Here is a 21,840-nt window from a genome sequence, read left to right on the forward strand (position 1 = left end):
TTTTGCAAATGTTATTGCTATTTGTTCTGTACAAGAGAAGAAAGAAGGGTGAGAGAAATGGAAAAAACAGATAAGAGAGAATAGAATAATTTCCCCACCAGTCAACAGCCACTTATATATAGGTTTTAGACTACAATAAAAAGACCATCATGCCCTTAACAAAGTGTGGCAGAACCTAAGTAACTATTATAACATAAAAATAAGTGCCTGAAGCAGAGATTTCTGTCAGAAAAGAAAAGAAGGAAGTTCATAGAAAAAGAAAGCAGTCACAAAGTAAAGGTATGTTTTTGCCCTAGACACAGTAAGATTGGTAATGGTTGCTCAATGGAGATTGTTGTAGGAAAGAAGAGGCAAATGACCAGGGTGGAGGAACCTCAAATTTCTAAAGTGTGGAATTCAAAAAAAAAGATGCTTTTGGATGGTTCCAGTGGCTTGCCAGAAGTAGGGTGTGGCTGTGATTGACAGATCTGATGTTGATTTGCTGGTAAGTGAAGAGCAAATTTCATCAGTTCAGGATAAAGGTGAAGAGCTTGTTTTGGTCAGGGTTTTAAGATTCAAATGAACATAAAGGGATTGGAAATGAAGACATGCATTGATTCAAACAAAGATTGGAGTTTGTTGAGAGGTTAGAAGGTAGTGAAGATGAAGGTACAAAAGCATTTGAAATTTTTGAACGTGGGCCTCATGCAGGGGATATGCGGGAAGGAATCATTTAGGACAAAAGGAAGGGGTAGCTTTCGGAATTGAAAATTGGTTATTTGGGTAATGTCCAGTTGCAGAATACAATTGATGTTAGAGTCTCAATTAACTGCATGGGGTGTACTGCATTAGTTGATGTAGAAGTTGCTGTTTTTTTTTTCTGATAGAAATGTGGAAGTTGCTGTTAGCCTGTTACAAATGTGGAAGCTGGTGCTAAGGTTGTTCAAAATAGAGTTGAGATGGGAGGGATTGCTGACAATAAAGAAGGTGGGTTGTTGGTAAATGGTGATTAAGAAGGAAGCCAGGAATGTGCTTCTACACGAGTTTATTAAAAAAAAAAAAAAAGAATTTTAGAATGTGGCCTTTTGTTGATAGTGCAGACAGTGAAGATGAGGGAGGAGCTGAAGATTAACTTCCAAAAGAAACTTATCAAGTTCATGGCACTGTTGACTCAGAGACTGTTGTAAATGCAGAGGTCAAAGTCAGAAACCCTTGGGTTTATTTTTCTTGGGTGGGGAAGAATTTGTGAAAAAAGATTTTTAATGAGTTGAAAGAAAAAGATATGGAGGAGAAAATCTGGGAGAAAGATAAAGAAGAGTTAGTGGCTCGTGAAGTGGAGGGTTCTAATTTTAGGGCAAAAGATTCTGTAGATAGTTTAAGCTCTTTCAGAGCTGCAAGGGAGGTTGACAGGGAGGGAGAAGAGGTTACTGCAAAATAACTCTTTACGAAGAATGTTATTCAGCGTTAGAAAGGATAAACGTCAGTACAAAGGAGATGAAGGATCTTGAGAAACCTTCTAAAGCTGTAAGATGTCTCAGAAGGCAGAAGAATCATTCATCAGGTTTCAAAAGTTTTTGCTAGGTTGAAAGGGGGTTTATTTGGGGTTATGCCTAACAAAATGGTGATGAAATCAAAAAGAGGTTTTAAAAGGAGTAAAGAGGTTCCAGTTTAAGCTACTAATAGGCAAGTTTTCATTGGTGTTAAGTTGGAGCTTGGTGGTCTTTTGTTGTAAGGGCTTGATAATTTGCTTAGGGTTTGGTGTCATAGGTGTTGGGTTGGTTGGGTTTAGTCTTCTTTTGCATTGGTTTAGTGTGTTCTTTTGGAGTTTGTTTTGGAGATTACTAGAAGGTTTGGAAAGTTTGGGTTGTATGTTGGGATGTTTATTTTCTTTTTTCTCCTTTTGGGTGATTTCTTATCACATTCCTTGTATTCATTTTTTTCTCTTAAAAAAATTTTTTACTTACAAAAAGGGAAAGACCAAAATACCCCTAATCTTGTGCCTCTTAACATTTATGGTAAGGCCAAAATACCCCTAATCTAAGACTCAGGTCTTTTACTTTTCAAACTCAACACCCAGGCCATACCTGCAAGGTGCCAACTTGTTGGTTGGAAGGTATCTGGCTGGTTTTAGCAGAGACTTGGGATCAAATCCTGCCTGCTTTGGGTTTGAGGAATGGGCTACCCCCTCCCCCTTGTGTAGCCCCATGAAGCCAAAAAATAAAAAATAACAAAAAAAAACAGGCAATGCCTAGGTCAGTTGACAACCAGGCGTTTCCCTAACACCTAGGTTGAGCTTACTGCCTTGACAACCATGTCTATAACCTAGATACATAAGGCAATATTCGCAAAAAATTAACAAATATAGAGAATAAATGGAAAATCATAGCAAATGTTTACCTTGCTTGGCAATTTAATTATATCACAAGATTCATAACAAGTCTATTGATTCCATGGACACACAAGAACTTTTTAGAAACATAATGATGGAAATTTGTTATTTTAATTTAAAAATTGCATAAGATAATAAAGAATTATAATTATTGATTAAAAGACCAGAAGAAAAAACTTAGAGAATAGGGTTTGTTTTATGACAGACAAGGTTAAGTTCTCTAACTCGATATAACTCTTTCAAACGCTCTTTGATTTTAAATAACCAACTCCAGGTTATTTTATCATTCACCAAACATGTATCGACACGTACTATACATTACCTGTAGTCATTTAAGCAGTAAAGGAATTTTGTTCATGTGTGTTTGGTCAGCACACTTTTCTTTATCACCTTAACTCCACCAGTGTGGCTAAGTACTTTCAAGTGCATCCGTGAAAAAAAAAATGCATCAAAGATGACATACATCAAAATCAATATTTCAAACTCTTAGTGCCCCCATGAGATCTATAGAGAAAGCATTTCTTGAGACTAAACATTCTAAACTAAAGAATACAGAAATGATAAACTTACAGACATTATTCCTGCTTCATTAACAAGATTTCGAATATCTGCCCCAGAATAACCAACAGTACGGAAAACAAGCTGTATAATTAAGAAGTAAAAAAAAAGCAAAAAAAAAATGTCAAAGTTGTCATTAATCAAGAAAAATTTTAGCACATACTGAGACCTTGATAGTAAAAAACAAAATATGACTAAGAATTATGGATCATTTCCAGTTTTAACACATGACAAATAAAATAAATTTCTAATGTTATTTTTTGCAAAATTTTCTTAGTAAAGAATCTACTGGAAACACTAGCTGTCAATTTAAATATATTGAGATGTGCAGTATCTTCCACTTGTATGGAAACAATCACAATAAAACATGCAACTATTGTTACAATGTGGATGAAAACATGGAAGCAAGAAATGAAACCACCAAAAATGATTGGGATTCTTTTTGTCTTGTTCTTTTGTGTTGTCCACAGTAGTGGTTGACCAATAGACCCAACTAGCTGTGTTGTCCACAGTAGTAGACCTTTGTGTCAAGTTTGGTTCATGTTGGTTCACATGGACCTCACGTGCGCTCCACAGCACATCTCAACCGTGCATTAGAACCTCCCCGTGACAAGTATGGGAGATGTTCCCAATGCACGCAGAGATGTCCATGTGGGGAATGTGTGGGGTGTGCTCTCTGGGGAGCCAAGCTGAGTTCCATTTACTCATCAGAGAGTGAGGTTTCAATCTTCTAGATTTTTTTTTTTTTGAGAAAGATGTAAAGTATTGTATTGTATAGATTTAACTGCCATAAAGATGTACAAATATGATCAGGTACAGTGAGCCACTATACAAAATAAACTGCAGATCTCCTGCTAGTTTTGATGTGGAACATCTCTAAAAATATTTGTTGCTGCCAACCAAGAATGGATGATACCCAGGATCTTTCTAAGTATTTCCCTTCCTTTGCTGAACATCTTTCTAAATATTTCTGGGCACTCAAATGGTCGCCACCCCCTCCAAGAAAGAGCAGGAGAGATTAAACAGTCTGCAAAAGTTAGAGTATATTTCTCTTACTATTGAACATTGCAGGAACAGATGTTTTGTGGTTTCTCTGTCAGCTTCACACAGACAAAGGAATCAGATTGAATGGTTATGCCCCTTCTAAGTAGATTGTTTCTTGTGACTTGTGAGACATCTGTCTAGAACTACAGATCACATCAGAAAAGCTACCTTTGAAGGAATCCGAGGTAATGAGACCTCTTTGAGAGGGAAGTTTGAATCCTGAGACCTCTTTGAAGGAATTTCCTGATTGTTCCTACCTCCAGTATCTAGCATCCACCTGATCTGGCTTTCAATAATTTCTGTTAAGCAAACTGAGTAGGGAAGCCAGCTGATTTATCTCCCAATCATTTGGGTTCCTTCTTAGAGAAGGGACCCACGACACCAGTCCATCTTGGGTCTCATAGGCATTGACCACTCTAGCATCTCTGTTTTCTGCTAGTATGAATAGGGAGGGGAATCTCTCCATCAGAGCTTTATTACTGCACCATACATCTCTCCAAAAGCTGACTCTTTCACCATTGCCCATCTTCAAAGAGATGCCTGGAAGGAATTTATTATGATATTTTCCCAATGGCTTTGCAGATGAAGCAGCCATAGGAACCCTCATCAATACCATGATAATCTATTTCCAAAGGAACAGAGGCTGAGTACTGAATCTCCAAACCATTTTGCAATCAGAAAAATAGTTATCTCCTTCAACTTCTTTATTCCTAACCTCCCCCCCCCCCCCAATTGCTTCAGGCAGGCAGAGTTGGTCCCGCTGTACCAAGTGAGCCTGTCTCTTCTTGTCACCCTCTCCAAAGGAAATCCTTTTGGACTTTTTCCAGTTTGTCTGCACCTGCAGCTAATATTGGAAATAAAGACAAGAGTAGTTTGTGATAAGGTGCTTTTCCATAAAGTTTTTTTTTGCCCCAGCTAAAGACGAGAAATACATGAGTAGTTGTGATAAGGTGCTTTTCAATAAAGTTTTTCTTTGCCCCAGCTGAAAGATAGCCATGCTTCCAAGCTGCCAGTTTTTCTTTTCCATAAAGTTTTTCTTGCTGAACATTTGCTCCCCAAGGGTAATCCCAAATATGTGGTAGGGAGTTTTCCCACTTTGCATCCAAGGATGCCTGCAAATTCTTCAATATTTTCCATATTGCCTACTGTAATGATCTCACTTTTGTTCAAATTCACCTTCAACCCAGACACCACTTCAAACCATATTAACACTCCTTTAAGATGCAACAACCGTTCAGGTTCAACAAAAAGAAAGAATGGTGTGTCATCAGCATATTGTAATAAGATCACCATTGTACATTGCTCTCTTACCTCAAAACCTTGTATTACCCCCACCCACCATTGTCCTTATCATGAGAGAGAGCTTCCATCACACAAATGAACAAGAATGGTGATAGAGGCTCTCCTTGCCTGAACTCTCTGGAGCTACTAAAAAAATCAGTTGATTCCCCATTTAACAGGACTGAGAATTTTAGAGTTGGCACATACTCGTATCCAATCCCTCCATTTTCTGCCAAAGTGCACCTGGTCAATATGTGGTCCAGGAAATCCCAACTCACATGATTGTACACCTCCAGGTCTACTTTACATAACGGTCTTCTTTGCCACTCTTCAGCCCTGAATGTATAACCTCATTTGCAATTAGAACCCCATCCAACAACTACCAGTCTGGCAAAAAAGCCCCATTTGAGGAAGATATTATGGAAGCAAGGACCTTTCTTATTCGATTAGCCAATAACTTTGCTAGTACTTTATAGAAGTTGCCTATTAGGCTAATCAATCTATAGTCCTTTAACTGCATCACATCTCTCCTTTGGAATTAGAGTGGTCATTGTAGCAATCAAGTTCCATTCCAAAGAGGCATTCTGATGGAACTCTTCCAGTGATTTCATGATATCATTCTTTACAAAATCCCATGATTTTTTATTGTAGAGAAGATGGGCCGAATGGCCCATAGATTGTTTATTCTTTCTTGTTATTTATGTTTCTTTTCTATAATGGGCCTTGATCTGGGCCCATCCTGTCTATATTAAGTTCTTTGTAAATTCTTGCCCACCTAAGGGCCTCCTTGTAATTATTCAAATATATCTTAATAAAAGAATGTTAGGGTGCTGAGAGAGAGTAGGTTCGAAACTCTCATTCTCAGACCCTCATTGCTGAACTCTCAAGCTCTCCTCTCTTCAGTTTTCTTCATGGTATCAGAGCATATCTGAACCTGAATATCATAGGGCTGGAAGCTTAGTCACATACTGCCTGATTCTTGGAGGTCAGTGGACGAGCCCAAGACTAGAATCTCTTGGGGAAGGGGTTCGGTGGCCAGGAAGAATCAGAGAAAAAAAGGGGAAGGAGAAGGGGAACAGCTCGGTTCTATTTTTGAAGCTCGACTGTGTTTGGACTATTGAAGCTCGAACTGTAAGTTGTGCTCAGTTTCTAGTTGTTCTGTATTATCTTCGACTGTGTTTGGACTGTTGAAGTGTCCGAAAACCCTAGCTGTTCTGTACTACCTTAGACTGCATTAAATCTGGTTTAACCTAGAAATTTCTGGGCTGTTGTTCTCTTCTTCTTGGACTGTTAAAACCTGCCGAAACATCCTTGTAACAAGGCTGTGTATTGTTACGCATATTTTGGCTGTTTTAAGGGGCTGTACGAACTGTTTTTTGGGGTCTTTTCTCTTCCTTGACAGTGGGGCTGTCTCTATTGCCCACACTGTGTTTGTGAAAAGGCCTGTTCAGCAATACCAATTGGTATTTACTGTTCTTGGCTGAGTGCACAGCTTTGAAAAGGTACTTCGGCTGAGTGCACAGCGCCTAGGAGTTTCTGATTACTTCTTGAAGGCTGAACTCAGTATATTGTCTTCTTGTGGTCGGCTGAACTCTGTTTAGAGTGTTTACATGATGTACTCCTCAGAGTTTGAAAACAAAAGTGGTGCTGAATATGGACTGGTTCAGGGAACTCCAAATGATTCCTTATTGACTATGACCACAGTTAAACTAGATGGAACTAATTATCTGGCATGGTCACAATCAGTAAAGATTCATGTTTGTAGTAGAGGAAAGTGGGGATTCATTTCCGGGAGTAAGAAGGCTCCCCCAGAAGATGATCCATCCTACGAGAAGTGGATGCAAGAAAATTACACTGTCATTGGGTGGCTTGTGAACTCAATGCAGCCGCAAATCAGCCAACACTACCTATGGATGAATTCAGCAAAAGAAATTTGGGACAGTGTTGCGGAAACCTATTCACAAAAACTCAATGTGGCCCGGGCATATAAATTGAGAAGTGATGTAAAGAATTTAAGACAAGGGGAGAAACCTCTTGCTGTATATTTCTCAACCCTGAAGTCCTTATGGCAAAAGATTAACCTAATAGAAGTTGTACCTTGGGACACCACCAATGATGCAGAGACCTACAGAAAATTGGTTGAAAGGAACAGGGTATTTGAGTTCTTAACTGGACTAAACCGAGAATATGATATCACAAAACAGAATATTCTTTCCAAGGAGTGTATCTCTTTGTCACAAGCTTATGCATTGGTGAGTAGTGAAGAGAGCAGAAGGGTTGTTCAGGTTCAAGGGGCTGATATGAATGATCACTTTGCCAATATGGGGATTAAACCCAAAGGGAATGCTGGAACTTCTGGTGGCATAGGAAAAAAAGAAGTTATATGTGAGTACTGCAAGAAGTCAAAGCACACCAAAGATAAGTGTTGGAAACTACATCCTAATCTTGTTCCCAGTTGATTTCAGAAAAAGTATGATAGTAAAAGATCAGAAAGTGCAAATGTAGCTGCCGAGCCAGATAGTGAAGAAATGTCTGCTTCTGCACAGTTGGCAGCCATGAGAGCAGAATATGAAAAGTTTGGGAAGATGATCAGTCAACTGAGTGATGTGACCTCTTCTTCCAACCCTTCAAGCAATTCTTCTGCTGCTTTAGCATTTGCTCATTCAGGTATAAGGGCTTCTACCAATCATGCTACCACTTCAGGTAATCTCAAGATCCCTTGGATTATTGACTCAGGTGCTTCTGACCATATGACCAATCTTTCTACCCTATTTGTTTCATATGACTTGCTCCCTGGACATGATAAAATCACTTTAGCTGATGGTTCACTTGCCCCTATCTCTGGTAAGGGAACCATCAAAGCTACGGATTCCTTGTTCCTACCTTCTGCCCTTCATGTACCTAAACTAAATACAAATTTGTTGTCTGTAAGCAGTTTAACCAAGTCACTAAACTGTTGAAAGGTACAAGGCCAGGCTAGTTGCGAAAGGCTATACACAAACATATGGGATTGATTATTTAGAGACCTTTGCACCTATTGCCAAGATGACATCTGTTAGAGTTCTTCTATCTTTAGCTGCTCACTTTGACTGGCCCCTTTATCAATTGGATGTGAAGAATGCATTTCTGAATGGTGAATTACATCAGGATGTTTATATGTCTCTTCCTCCAGGGATGTATGGAACTGATATGAAAGGGAAGGTATGCAGGCTGAAGAAATCTCTTTATGGACTAAAACAGTCCCCTAGAGCATGGTTTGAGAGATTTAGAACAGTACTTGTTAACTTTGGTTATGTGCAAACACAGTCCGATCATACTCTTTTTGTGAAGAGGAGTAGACCTCTGGCAGTATACCTCATTGTGTATGTAGATGATATTGTAGTGACTGGTAATGATGCCTCAGGAATTCATGATCTAAAATCTTTTCTCCATACAGAGTTTGAGATTAAAGATTTGGGGGAATTGAGAAACTTTCTTGGCATAGAAGTGGCTCGATCCATGGATAGGATTCTTATCTCCCAAAGGAAGTATGTCCTTGACTTGCTCTCGAAAACTAGAAAGATGGGTGCTAGACCAATTGCTACTCCTATTGATATGAGTCATAAACTCTCAGCCTCAGAAGGGACATTGTTAGAAGACAAAGGAATCCTTTAGAGACTTCTTGGGAAACTTTTGTACCTATGCATGACTCGGCCAGATATTGCATATGCAGTCAGTTGCATTAGCCAATTCATGCATGCTCCCCGAGACACTCATATGGCAGCTGCAGAGAGAATCTTATGTTATTTGAAGGGCTCCCCAGGAAAGGGTATTTTGTTTGCCAAGCATGGTCATATGAAACTTGAAGCCTACACCGATGCTGACTGGGCCGGAAACATTGATGACAGAAGATCTACTTCTGGGTATTGCAGCTTGGTGGCTGGTAATGTTGTTTCTTGGAGAAGCAAGAAACAATCGGTTGTTGCTCGGTCCTCTGCTGAAGCAGAATACAAGGCCATGGCACATGGAGTTTCTGAATTATTATGGCTAAAATCATTGATGGAAGAACTTGGAGTTGAATATGACAAGCCAATGATGTTGTACTGTGATAATCAGGCTGCCATCAACATTGCTCACAACCCAGTGCAACATGATAGAACCAAGCATATTGAAGTTGATCGACACTTCATTAGGGAAAGGATCTCTTCGGGTGAAGTGTGTCTTCCTTTCATCACATCTGAAGGACAGTTGGCAGATTTTCTCACCAAAGGCATTCCCAAGGCAAAACTTCAGCATGATACCAACAAGCTTGGCATGATTGACATCTATGCTCAGCTTGAGAGGGAGTGTAGAGAAGATGGGCCAATGGCCCATAGGTTGTTTATTCTTTCTTGTTGTTTATGTTTCTTTTCTGTAATGGGCCTTATTCTGGGCCCATCCTGTCTATATTAAGTTCTTTGTAAATTCTTGCCCACTTAAGGGCCTCCTTGTAATTATTCAAATATATCTTAATAAAAGAATGTTAGGGTGCTGAGAGAGAGTAGGTTCGAAACTCTCATTCTCAGACCCTCATTGCTGAACTCTCAAGCTCTCCTCTCTTCAGTTTTCTTCATTTATAAAATAGCATTGTGAAACCATGATACCAAGGAGTTTTGTAACCTTCCAAACTTGAAAATACCTTCACAATTCTTCTGTAAAAGGTTTTTCAAGTTCTTCTCTCTGCCCATCCAAGATAGTCAAGAACTGCAACCCATCCAGCAAGGGTATTTTACTCCATTTTTCCCTAAAGAGATCCTCATAGAAGTTTTGACTATTCTGTTTGAGGATAGATTTGTCCGCCATCCAATGCCCATTCGCCAGAAAATTTCTGATTGCATTGACCTGATGCCCATTTAATAGTCCATGTGTGCTAATGAATTCTGAAAAATCATTCATCACTGCTGTCCTTCTGGAGCCACATTTCTTTTCCTCTAAATAGAAAGAAATGCTGAAATCTCCCCCTGAACCATGGAATTTGCCAACTGCACCTGATCCCATCCAGTCCCTTAAAGCATTTTTCTGCTTGTATCATCATTAGGCTCACATACCCCCGTAATAATGCTTTTGAAGGCATTCTCCAATGTGGCTATCAAAGGTCTTTGCGTGGATAAAAGGAGGCTTATTTGGCATTGGGCCTAAAAAGCTCGTCAAAAAACCCAAAAGATCAGATAGAAGGCAACTAGAAGAATGTTCTCAAAAAGCTGATAAGAAGAGTTTTTGATTGGGAGTCCTTTGTGCGGGTTGGGTGATAGGGGTGGGTCTTCTGTGGATGTCAATTTTGGTTTTTAGGGTCTGGGTTTTGTCTTAGTGTTGCTGTTTTGATTTACATTGTTTATTCCTTTCTGGTTTGCAAGGGTTTTGCTGTTGTTTGGGAAGGTTTTTGTTGGGGTTTGAGGTATTTTCTCTTGGTATCCTGGGTTTGCTGTTTACTCTCTGGTGATTGCCTATCACCTTTCTTGTATCTTCATTTTGTTTAATTAAATTTTTATTTTATCTTCAAAAAAATTATTGGTTATTGAAAATTTCTACACAAAATGGCCTGAGACCTAAATTGATTCAGTATTCAAATCACCAAGATTCCCTCAGCAGTATCCACAGCCTTGAAGAATCTTCACACATTCCCATCTCCACATACATTTCGTACCATTGCAACATCCATGTACATTCCAGGTCTGAAACTCTTACTGTTCTGATGATTAAAACCCTTCTCCTTTCTAAACACAGTCCATGTACATTCCAGGTTATTAGCTTCATTTGGGAAACTTTTCAGCTTATCTGTTACTTACCTCCCCCTTCCTTCCTCCACTCTGCCCTCAGTGCCATTTAAACCCCAGGTAAATCTTAAAACTTTCCTGTGAGTCCTTTGGAGTTCTTCCTTGTTCTCACATTCGCCCTCCCTCTTTCCTCCAAATTTCCCTTTGTTCAATTGCAATCAGCAGGTTCTTCATTTCAGTTTCCATCCCTTTGATTGAGATACACAAATACTACTTATAGAAATTTACTACTTAAAGTAACCTTTTTTATAAATACTACTTATAGTAACCTTCAGGCTTACTATTTACAATCATTCTCGTAAGTCCTATTTATAATAAAATTATGACTTTTCATTAATTTCTGGTTTCTTATATTAAGTTAGTATTATCAAAATTATGAGAGTTACAAAGAATTAAAGATGTGGAGAGTGAATGTTTGGAGAGGGGGAGGAGGTTCAGCTAAACAGAGTGCACCAACCTAGCAAATCATTCCCTGTGGAGAGTGTAGTTCCTCACGAGATCCAGATGGCAAAATTTTTAGGCCTTTTCTGTTTGCTAAGAACAGCACAAAAAAGGCTGTTGTTCAATGCTCGGAAGAGGATGAAGCAAGGAATAGAAAAAGGAAAGAGACTTTAGAGGAAAGGAATGAAAGGGAGTAAGGGAGTGTTGAAAGGAGGTGTAGAAAGAAGACATCCTAAGACCTGAGTTGACAACAATGTCACCAAGGCAGCTAGGTGCACATTAAAAGCAGAAGGGATAAGAAGGCGAGAAGCATGAATTCAAGCTTGATGGGTTGAAAGGTGGGGAATGGTTGTCTGGGATAGATTTCTCCTTTCTTTGTTTAGTTTCTTTATTTGTCTAGTAGAGTTTTGTTGGCAGGTGTGTTTTTGCCCTCAACCCCCAAATTGGCCATTTATCTTAGGGTGAGATTTGTTGTCCGAATGATCACACTCATTGCAGAGCAGTGAGAGCCCCAAACTCAGTGCGGAAGCTTAGCGCTACAACTTCACCTTTCTCCTCCACTATATCAAGTAAACTTTCTTTTTCCGGAAGGAGTTAAAATGACCATACCTTTTAGCTTCAATTCCTTAATTAAGATGTCAAGTAGTTTCTTCCGGTCCGAAACAACTTTTGTAGCTTTGACCATTAGCTCGTTAGTCCATTCCTCCTTTCCAAAATTCACCATTATTTTGCAGTTACCATTCTGTTTCATAACCAAAAATCCACCCTAAATCTGATCCTGAACCTCGCCACTGGGAACATCTCCAGCTTCTTTTCACAGACTCTTGCCTGTTGTGGGTCCTCTAGCCATAAGTTCAGAATCTCTTGCACTGTTTCATAAGTCAACTTCCAGCCCTGAACATTCTTACCTTCTCGAAAACAAACCATCTGCATCCTTCCCATGTCAATAAACTCTTGTAAAGTGATGAATTGTCCTTTTTTGATTCTTCTTGTTTTCACAACATACTTCCATTGTCCCTCCAACATTCTTTGCAGATCTTTCTTCCTTTTGGAGGAGCCGACTTCTAGAAAACTTCCAAACCATTTTAGAGATTTGGTACCAACTAGCAGCACCAACTTTAGATTTGCTTCCCTAATCTTCAACGATCAAGATTGCAAAGAACTAGGAAAAAATTATGAGAGAGTGCTTGTGGGAACCAGGGGATGAAAGAAGGCATCATCTTATAAAATGGGAACAAGTATGCAAACCTAAAGAATTGGGAGGACTTGAACAGGGAATCTAACAAAGAGAAATACAACTCTACTAGGAAAATGGTTCTGGAGGTTTCCTTTAGAAAGAGGATAGATTGTGGCACAAACATAGTTGTCAAGGCGACGCCTAGGCGACAAGGCACCCTTGGAGGCTCGCCTCGCCCAGTCGCCTAGCAGTTTTGTATAGTGTCTTATAAAATACTTTTATATTGTTACTTTTTTGAGATTATAATTATAAAATAGACATTATTAAACAGAAATATTCATTTTTTGTGTTTACAAACTAATTTCTTTTTATTATTTTCTTATTTGTTAGGGTTTAATCAACACAAACATTGCTAACTGCTGTATTGAACCATCAAAGACTTCAGAATTTGAACCAATAAGCAAGGGAAAAACTTAAAGTTTTGTCTAATCAACACATTTCTTCTTCTTCTTCCACCTTTTCTTTTCTTCTTTTCATATAACAAAAATAGGGGTTCAGTCCCCATATTTTTTGAATTTTCTTTTCTTTATTCTTTTTCTTCTCATAAATATGTTGATTTTCTAGACATAAACATGAATTTTATAATTTTCTTATGAAAATTATGGATAGTTATTAAGGAAAGATGGTTATGGAACCTAGGGAACTACCTAGGATATGTATTTTTCACGTAAAAAAAATCCATCGCCTAGGCGACTAGGCACCCCCTTGTTGCCTAGCCTCGCCTTGGCGCCTTGAAAACTATGGGCATAAGGTCATTGGAAGCATTCACGGTATGGCAGAAAATGGCTGGGAATCAATAATAGAGGTATTACCAACCTTCCTCAGTTTCGGTTTGATGTGGGCAATGGGGAGAGGGTCCTATTTTGGGAAGATCTTTGGGTTGGGGATCTACCACTGAAACAGCAATTTCCCTTACTTTTTTCTTTATCTAATTACAAGGCTGAACCCATCTCAAAATTTGGTTTACCATCAGAACTTGGTATAAATTGGGATTTTGAGTTTAGGAGAGGTCTGAGAGATTCTAAACTCGATTCCCTTGACCTCTTACTGTCAAAGCTAGAAAATGTTTTCTTGGACCCTAACTATCCAGATAAAAGAATTTGGTTCCTTTCACCTGATGGCCTTTTCTCTTGTGCTCCCTTCTTTAACCATCTTGTCTTGTCAAAGGCTTTGGGGGAAAATTTCCCGGTTAAAGAAATCTGGTGCAAACCTATTCCTCCTAAAGTACAAGCTTTGTGTTGGGAAGTGCTCATTGGGAAGATCAACACCTATGACTTGCTACAGAAAAGAAAGCCAAACAAATGCCTTTCTCAACATGTGTTTATCCCTTGCAAGAAAAGTGATGAAACCCTTTCTCATTTACTTGTTACCTTCCCTTTTGTGTCTTGTATATGGAAATACATTTGTTCTCACTTTGGTTGCAAATGGGATCTGCCACAAGATGCAGTAGGCCTATTCAATTTCAGTTTCTTAAGGTAACAGAAGAAGAGAGAAAGAGTTATGTGGAGGACAGCAAGAGCAGTGCTGATCTAGACTGTATGGGAAGAAAGAAATCTGAGAATCTTTAATGAGATGAGCAAATCAAAGGAGGAACTGTTTGAAGCCGTAACAGTAAGAACAGCACATTGGGTAAAAACTTTGAATCTCTTTTGAGAATTCTCAACAAATGACATAATAAGATCCTGGACTTAAGTGGCACAAACAGTTAGACCTGCAAAAAGTGTAAGAATAGTTTGGGAACCTCCATCTTTTAACAAACTGAAGCTTAACCTTGATGGTAGCTCATCGGGTAATCCAGGAAGGGCAGGAATAGGTGTTTTTAGAAACCACAAAGGAGTAGTCATGGCATTATTTTCAGGACCAATTGGCTTTGGAGATTCAGTACAAGCTGAAAAGATGACTCTCTTACATGGATTAAGGCTTGCTGTACAATTTGGAGCAAGGGAAATACAGACATGCTTTTAGGGAGATCGACACCTTGGCAAAGAGATCCAATTCCACTTTTGGGTGGATAAGATATGCAAATGGAATGGCAGATGTATTGACAAAGCAAGGAGCTGATAGAGATGGCTTGTTTTGGGCTAAATTGTAATCTGATGTATTTTGGGGTGCTGGGAACTTATAATCCTTTATAGGATTTCTTTGTAACTGTAACTTGATAAGCTCTTGGGGATGACATCCTTGTCATCATATTGTACTGCTACAGCTTTCTTTAAATCTAATAAAATAATTTCTGCTGCTGATCAAAAAGAAAATCTTCAAGGCCAATCTCCCATTGTATCTTAGCTCTTTGAACAAAAAATTCTTTGCTTCAACCATCACTGATTTACTCCAATCTCCCATTGTATCTTTGCTTCAACCAACTAGCAGCACCAATTAGACTTGACTACTCTAGAAAGGACAGAATCATAAATGAGTGCATTAGAGATGACTAAGGAATAGTTCCAATTAGTGACAAGACCAGGGAAGCCAACTGAGATAGTATGATCAAGTACATATATGAAAAATGACTGCACCAAGGAGGAATAAAATGGTGGAAGGAAAAGGCTGTAAAAGAACAAGAGAAAGACCAAAGAAATTTGGTCTAAAGCAGTACAAAATGATTTAAAGACAACTTGACAGAAAACATGGTTATTGATAGAACAAAATGGAGGGACAAGATTTCTATAGCTGACTCCAGATAGTTGGGATTAAAGCTGAGCTAAGTTGAGTGTTCTGAAGATGAAGATGCTTAGATGGATAGGTGAAAAGACTAGAAAGGACAGGATTTTAAATGTGCACACTGTGGGAACTTAGGAGTGGCCCCAATAAGAGAGAAAATGAGGAAAACAGAATAAGATAGTTCATAGTTTCAACATGTAAATGAAAGACCACCTACTGTACCAGTGAAAGTAATCTAATGAATGTTAAAGGGTCTAAAGAGGAAGGCCAAAAAGAACATCAGTTGTGATAGTGCTAAATGAGTCGAGGGTCCATTGCTTAACCAGGTTATAGCCATTGATAGAATGATAAGGTGAAATGATGAAGAACTCGTGTGGTGGACCATGCATAGTTGAGATGAGGCTTTGCTTAGTTGAACTAAGTTAAAATAAGGGGTGATTCAGGAACAACTATTTCTTTATGATGGGGCACATCCCTAATCCTTAGGAAGTATATATTTGAAATGACAAAAAAAAAGAATTGTCTTTTTGGATTTTGTGATTATAAACATAGATATTGTCTATTCACTAGGATAAAAAAACAGAATGAACCAAATCAGGCCCCTAAAATAAATGACACCAAAAATTAGAATCACATTCTTGACAAGCACATTACTGAGGCTAAATTTAAATTGTAAAACAACAACCATAACTAACCTTCCCAAAGTCCACATCCTCAGAAAATTGTTTTCCAGCACTATGTACACCAAAAATTTGCACCCGCTGCTTGGCATCAGGTAAACCAATATATAGACGACGATCAATACGCCCAGGACGGACAAACTCCAGGTCTAGTTCATCTGGTCTATTTGTTGCACAGAGAAAAATTACAGCTTGTCGTAGTGAAAATCGATCTATGCCAGTTTTCTCTTTACTGTACAAAACAATTCTTCGACCATGAGAATATATGACAATAAAATGATGTTTTAATTTGAAAACAAAGCATAAATGAAAATGTTGTGCCTATGGTTCATTTTTCTTGAAATCAGAACAAGGAAACAAATAAGTCAAGGAAAAAGAGTCTATCTAGGTCCCTTGCATTTAAGTTCATCTAATTACCAACTACCACATAAAATCAAGCCACAAAACATTCAGTTTTTCAATATGGATAACAAGCAAAAAAGACTATTTCTTCCAAATAAAATCACCTGGAATCCTTGGCTAGAAACACCTTAATCCAAAGGGAGAAGAAAAGAAACAACAAATAAAATCAGTCGCCCTATAGGATATGAACAAATGACTCACATTCTCCTCATCATCAAAGCACATGTAGCCTTGGAGGAATAGGAACACCCCAAATTCCTTTTAAAGAGACAGACTCCAACTGGATTTTTAGTTAAAGCCAAAAGATATGATTCCATTGTGAATCTCCTGCATTTGCATTCCTTCCACCAATGTTCATCCCTTTCAGTAGCTTGAGATCTTCAACTTCTCTACCTGCTTAACAGCAAAATACACTCTTCCACTTCACTATTCAATAAAGGTCTTCTGCACAGCCACTATGCTTTTAATCACATCATGTCATAATTTGCCTGTATCGACAGGGAAACGCTGCAGTGCCTTGCCCAACAATGAGGAGTTTTTTTTGTAAGTAAATAAAAATAAAATTCATTAAAAGATAAAGGGAGTACAATCCAAAGGGTGATGAGAATCACCAATGAAAGAAGTCAAAGAACAGGAGAGAGAGAGAGAGAGAGAGAGAGAGAGAGAGAACAATACATCAAACCCCCACGTCTAATTCCAATGAAGACCAAGCCCCAAAAGAAGCTGTTGAGAGATCTGAAAATTCTGGAAGAATCAATATCCGATCCAAGATTCTCTTCCCTATAACTGAAGAAATCACTTCTTTACTTCTTGATTTGTCTTCAGAAATTCTTTTGTTCCTTTCTTTCCAAAGTTCCCAACAGACTGCAAAGGCATTACACAACCAAACCAATTTTGCTTTCTTAGTTCCACACAAAACTGGAGAGGAAGAAATTTTTTTCTGCAGGGGAGCTTGGAGACCAAAACCTAGACAACTCTACCCAAACCTAGACCCCCTCAACCTTGCTTCTGGACACAATATCCCACTTTATTAGTAGATTATTAACAGCCGAACAGAGGAGAAGAAAGGTAGGAAAAGGGAAGAGGAAGAGAAAAGAAGAGAGAGATTTGGAGTCTGCTACAGTGCTGGTGGCGCCAGCTTATATTAATATATATAGGGCGACCATAATTAGAAGGGAAAGGACCCTTATGCCCCTACTTAAGTTACAGCATAAAAAACAAAAGAAAAAACTGATTTAATTTGTCCAAATGGACCCTAACTCAGCAGAATACAAACATAACAAATAAAATTAACATTCCAACACTCCCCCTCAAGTTGGGACATGGATGTCAATAATGCCCAACTTGTCACACAAATTATTATGCCGCATGTGTTGAAGGCCCTTGGTGAAGATGTCTGCAAGTTGTTCCTCTGAACTAACATAAGGAGAGCACACTTCTCCGCTCACAAGTTTTTCTCTAATAAATGCTTGTCCACTTCAATATGTTTTGTTCTATCATGGAAGACTGTGTTAGCAGCAATGTTGATAGCAGCCTTGTTGTCACAGTAGAGTGACATAGGTTTGTTAACTGCAAAACCCAACTCCCCTAACAAATTTTTTGTCCACATCATTTCAACAACTCCATGAGACATGGCTCTATATTCTGCCTCAGCACTGGATCTAGCCACCACACTTTGCTTCTTACTTCTCCAAGTGACTAGGTTTCCTCCCACAAAGGTACAATACCCACTGGTAGATTTTCTGTCATCGATTGCCCCTGCCCAATCAGCATTTGTATACACCTCCACTTTCAAATGCCCATGTTTCTAGAAAAGCAAACCAGCTCCTGAGAACTTGAGGTATTTAAGGATTCTTTCTACAGATTCAAAGTGAGTTGTCCTGGGATTATGCATGAATTGACTAAGAACACCCACTGCATAGGCAATATCAGGTATGGCCATAGACAAATATTAGAGTCTCCTTACAAGTCTTTGGAACTTCTTTGCATCTTTAAACACTCCCCCTGACTGCCTCCTAGCTGATGGTTGGGTTCAATGGGTGAATCAATTGGTTTCACTCCCAACTTGCCTGTATCCTCTAATAGATCTAGTACATATTTTCTTTGGGAAATAAAGATGCCCCTTTTTGAGTGGGCAACTTCAATTCCAAGAAAATAACGTAAGGGGCCTAGATCTTTCACCTCAAATTGAGTGGCTAGGAATTTCTTTAGCTTCTATATTTTAGTCTTCCAGTCTCCTGCGATTACTATGTCATCAATATAGACAATTAAAGCAGCAATTTTCCCTCCACCTTTTTTCACAAATAAAGTATGATCTGACTAGCAATGTCTGAATCCCATCTATTGCACTGCTAACTGAAACCTACTAAACCAGGCCCGAGGTGATTGCTTCAACCCATATAAAGATTTTTTTAACTTGCACACCTTCTCCTCACTACCTTTGGCACAGAAACCTGGAGGTTGAGTCATGTAAACTTCTTCCACTAGGTCACCATTCAAGAATGCATTCTTGATATCCAACTGATGAAGTTCCCAATCAAGGTTAGCTGCCAGTGAGAGGAGGATTCTAATTGAATTCATCTTGGCTACTGGAGCAAAGGTCTCTGCATAGTCTACTCCATACACTTGTGTAAATCCTTTGGCCACCAGTCTAGCTTTATATCTTTCTACTGAACCATCAGCTCTATGCTTTACTGTGAATACCCACTTGCAACCCACTGATTCCTTCCCTTCAGAAAGATCCACTAACTCCCAAGTGCCATTTTTGTGTAAGGCATTAATCTCTTCCTTCATTGCATCTGTCCATTCAGGTTTGGATAAAGCTTCTGCCACATTCTTAGGAACAGAGACACTGTCAATAGAGGAAAGGAATGCACAGTATGAAGGTGAAATATGATCATAGGACACAAAGTGAGAGATAGGATGATTAGTAGTACAAGACCTAACACCCTTTCTCTTAGCAAAAGGAACATCAAGATCATTAACAACAGGAGGATCAATGTTAAGAGATTCAGGCATATCAATGGGAACAAGTGTACCTGGCTGATGAGGAGGATCTACCTCTGGAGAATCCGATGATATTGGTTGCATAGTTTCAGGTTCCACGGCTCTTGAACTCTGTTGGCTCTTATGGCGGCGAAGAAAGACCCGAAATGGAGAAGGGTTAGGAAGAGGAGGTAATTGAACCTGAGTGTGTTTCTCCTTAACCCTCCACTTCCCCTAAGTAGAAACCGAGAAGAAGGGTTGACTCTCAAAGAACGATACATCCATGGAGACATAGTACTTGCGTGAAGAAGGATCATTGCAGCGGTAACTCTTTTGAGATAACGGATAACCAAGAAAAACACAAGGAGTGGCACGGGGGTCGAGTTTACAGCGAATAGGAGAAAAGTCATGAACGAAGCAACGACACCCAAAGACACACATTGGAATGGGAGACAACGGAGCTGTAGGAAACAAGAGTTAATGTGGGGCCTTATACTTTAGTAACCGAGATGGCATACGATTGATGATATATGCAGCACACATAACAACATCCATCCAAAAACGTTTCGGAACATTCATATGAAGTAATAAACCACGAGCTACCTCAAGTAGATGACGATTTTTCCTTTCAGCAGCACCGTTTTGTTGAGGTGTCCTGGCACAAGAGCTTCGATGAAGAGATCCACACGAAGCAAAGAACTCCGTGAGATCACTATGGAAGTACAATTTTGCATTGTCCAACTAGAAAATGTGAATTTCAGTTTGAAATTGAGTGAAAACCATTCGTTAAAAGTTTTTCACAATTTTTGGCACTTCAACTCTAGATGGCATAGGATACACCCAAGTATATCTAGAGTAGTCATCGATCAAAGTAATGAAATATTTATATCCAGTCTCAGTAGGTAGAGAAATAGGGCCCCAAACATCAAAATAGACAATATGAAAAGGAAATTAAGATTTTTTATTTCTTAAAGGAAAGGAATTTCTACAATGTTTGCTCAATTGGCATGTATGACACTGCAATTTACTAACTAACAAAGTCTTAAACAACTCGAAAAACATAAGTTTTAAAGACTCAAACGAAAGGTGACCAAGACGATTATGCCACAAGTAGGCATGAAATACACACGAAGGAAAGAAGGTCACTGAACAATTAAAGGAATGAGTAATACTACTAATGGAAAGTAAATTGATAGGTAATTTAGGAACATGAAACACATTAGAGAGAGCAAGACCAAGAGGAAGGGAGATGGTTCCTTGACCAGCTATGGTGGAATAAGACCCATCAGCCAGTCTCACCTTATCTCTCCCAGAAAGGAGGTTATATGCCTGAAATAAATTTAACTTACCAGTCATGTGGTTTGAGGCTCCAGAGTCGATTATCCAAGGGGAATCAGATGTATGAGATGACACACGGAAGGCAGTGGCAGTGTTACCTGATGTAGACACAAAGGAGGAAGGAGTAGGGCCAAAATTCATTTGGCGAAGTGTCCTACCATATAATTCCAAGTGGTCACGAAAGGAGTTGATGATCTCTTCCTTGGGGTCAGAACCAGAGTGTCGCTCTTGGGGTACCATGGGACTAGTCTCTTGAGATGCCACATTTGATGAGTTATATATATTTTGACTCTACTGGGTTGGCTTCTTACTCGCATCAGACTTCTTACTCAATTTCTTAGCCCATTTCGGCTTGCCATGAAGATCCCAACATGTGTCTCTAATGTGCCTGGACTTTTGGCAGTGAGTGCACCAAAGTTTGTCTTTGTCATCCACTCTCTTCTGTGAATCTCCCTTTTTAAAAGAACTTCCAACATTTGAACTTGTACCCCCTCGGACAGCGCAATCGGTTCCCCTTCTGTGCAATTCATCACACTTCTTCTACTCTCTTCAGACTGAACTAGGGCATAAACTTCTTGGACTGAAGGTAGGTTCTTACTTCCTAAGATTTGTACCCTCATGGATTCATATGTAGGATTCAGCCCCAAAAGAAAGGCAAATACCCGTTGCTAGGAAACAAGTGATTTGTAGGCCTTTGCATCCTCATCACACTTCCAATTCATATTTTGATAATGATCCAGTTCCTTCCAAATTGATGTCGTCTGAATAGTACACTGAGAGACTCCTCTCACCTTGCTTGCAAGTGGAGGATTCTGCTTGTAATTGATATATCTTTGCATAGTGTCTCTGTTCTAAATAGGTAGACTTTGCTTGTTCCCATATTTCACAAGCTGTTTCAGCCCACATAAAGGTCTTCCTTACTTGTGGCAGCAAGGAAACCAAGAGCCATGACATCACCATGCTATTTTCTTGGTCCCATTTGTCATGTTCAGCACTACCAATCTTTGGTTCCTTGATTTTACCATTAATATACCCAATTTTTCCTCTAGCAGT

General features: G+C 39.1%; 1 protein-coding gene across 1 annotated transcript in view; it reads right to left on the bottom strand.

Moving 5' to 3' along the window:
* Window positions 1-21,840, bottom strand: part of FTSH12 (FTSH protease 12) — a 138,370-nt gene that overhangs the window by 62,262 nt on the left and 54,268 nt on the right. Inside the window, exons 10-11 of the mRNA XM_010262291.3 lie at window positions 16,078-16,294; window positions 2,939-3,010 (exon numbers count right to left, since the gene is read on the bottom strand). Of these exons, the coding sequence (XP_010260593.1) occupies window positions 2,939-3,010; window positions 16,078-16,294 (289 nt within the window). The remainder of the gene's footprint in view (window positions 1-2,938; window positions 3,011-16,077; window positions 16,295-21,840) is intronic.

The sequence above is a fragment of the Nelumbo nucifera genome, chromosome 7 (assembly GCF_055504915.1).
Source record: "Nelumbo nucifera cultivar China Antique chromosome 7, China Antique-T2T, whole genome shotgun sequence".
In the NCBI taxonomy this organism is placed as follows: Eukaryota; Viridiplantae; Streptophyta; class Magnoliopsida; order Proteales; family Nelumbonaceae; genus Nelumbo; species Nelumbo nucifera.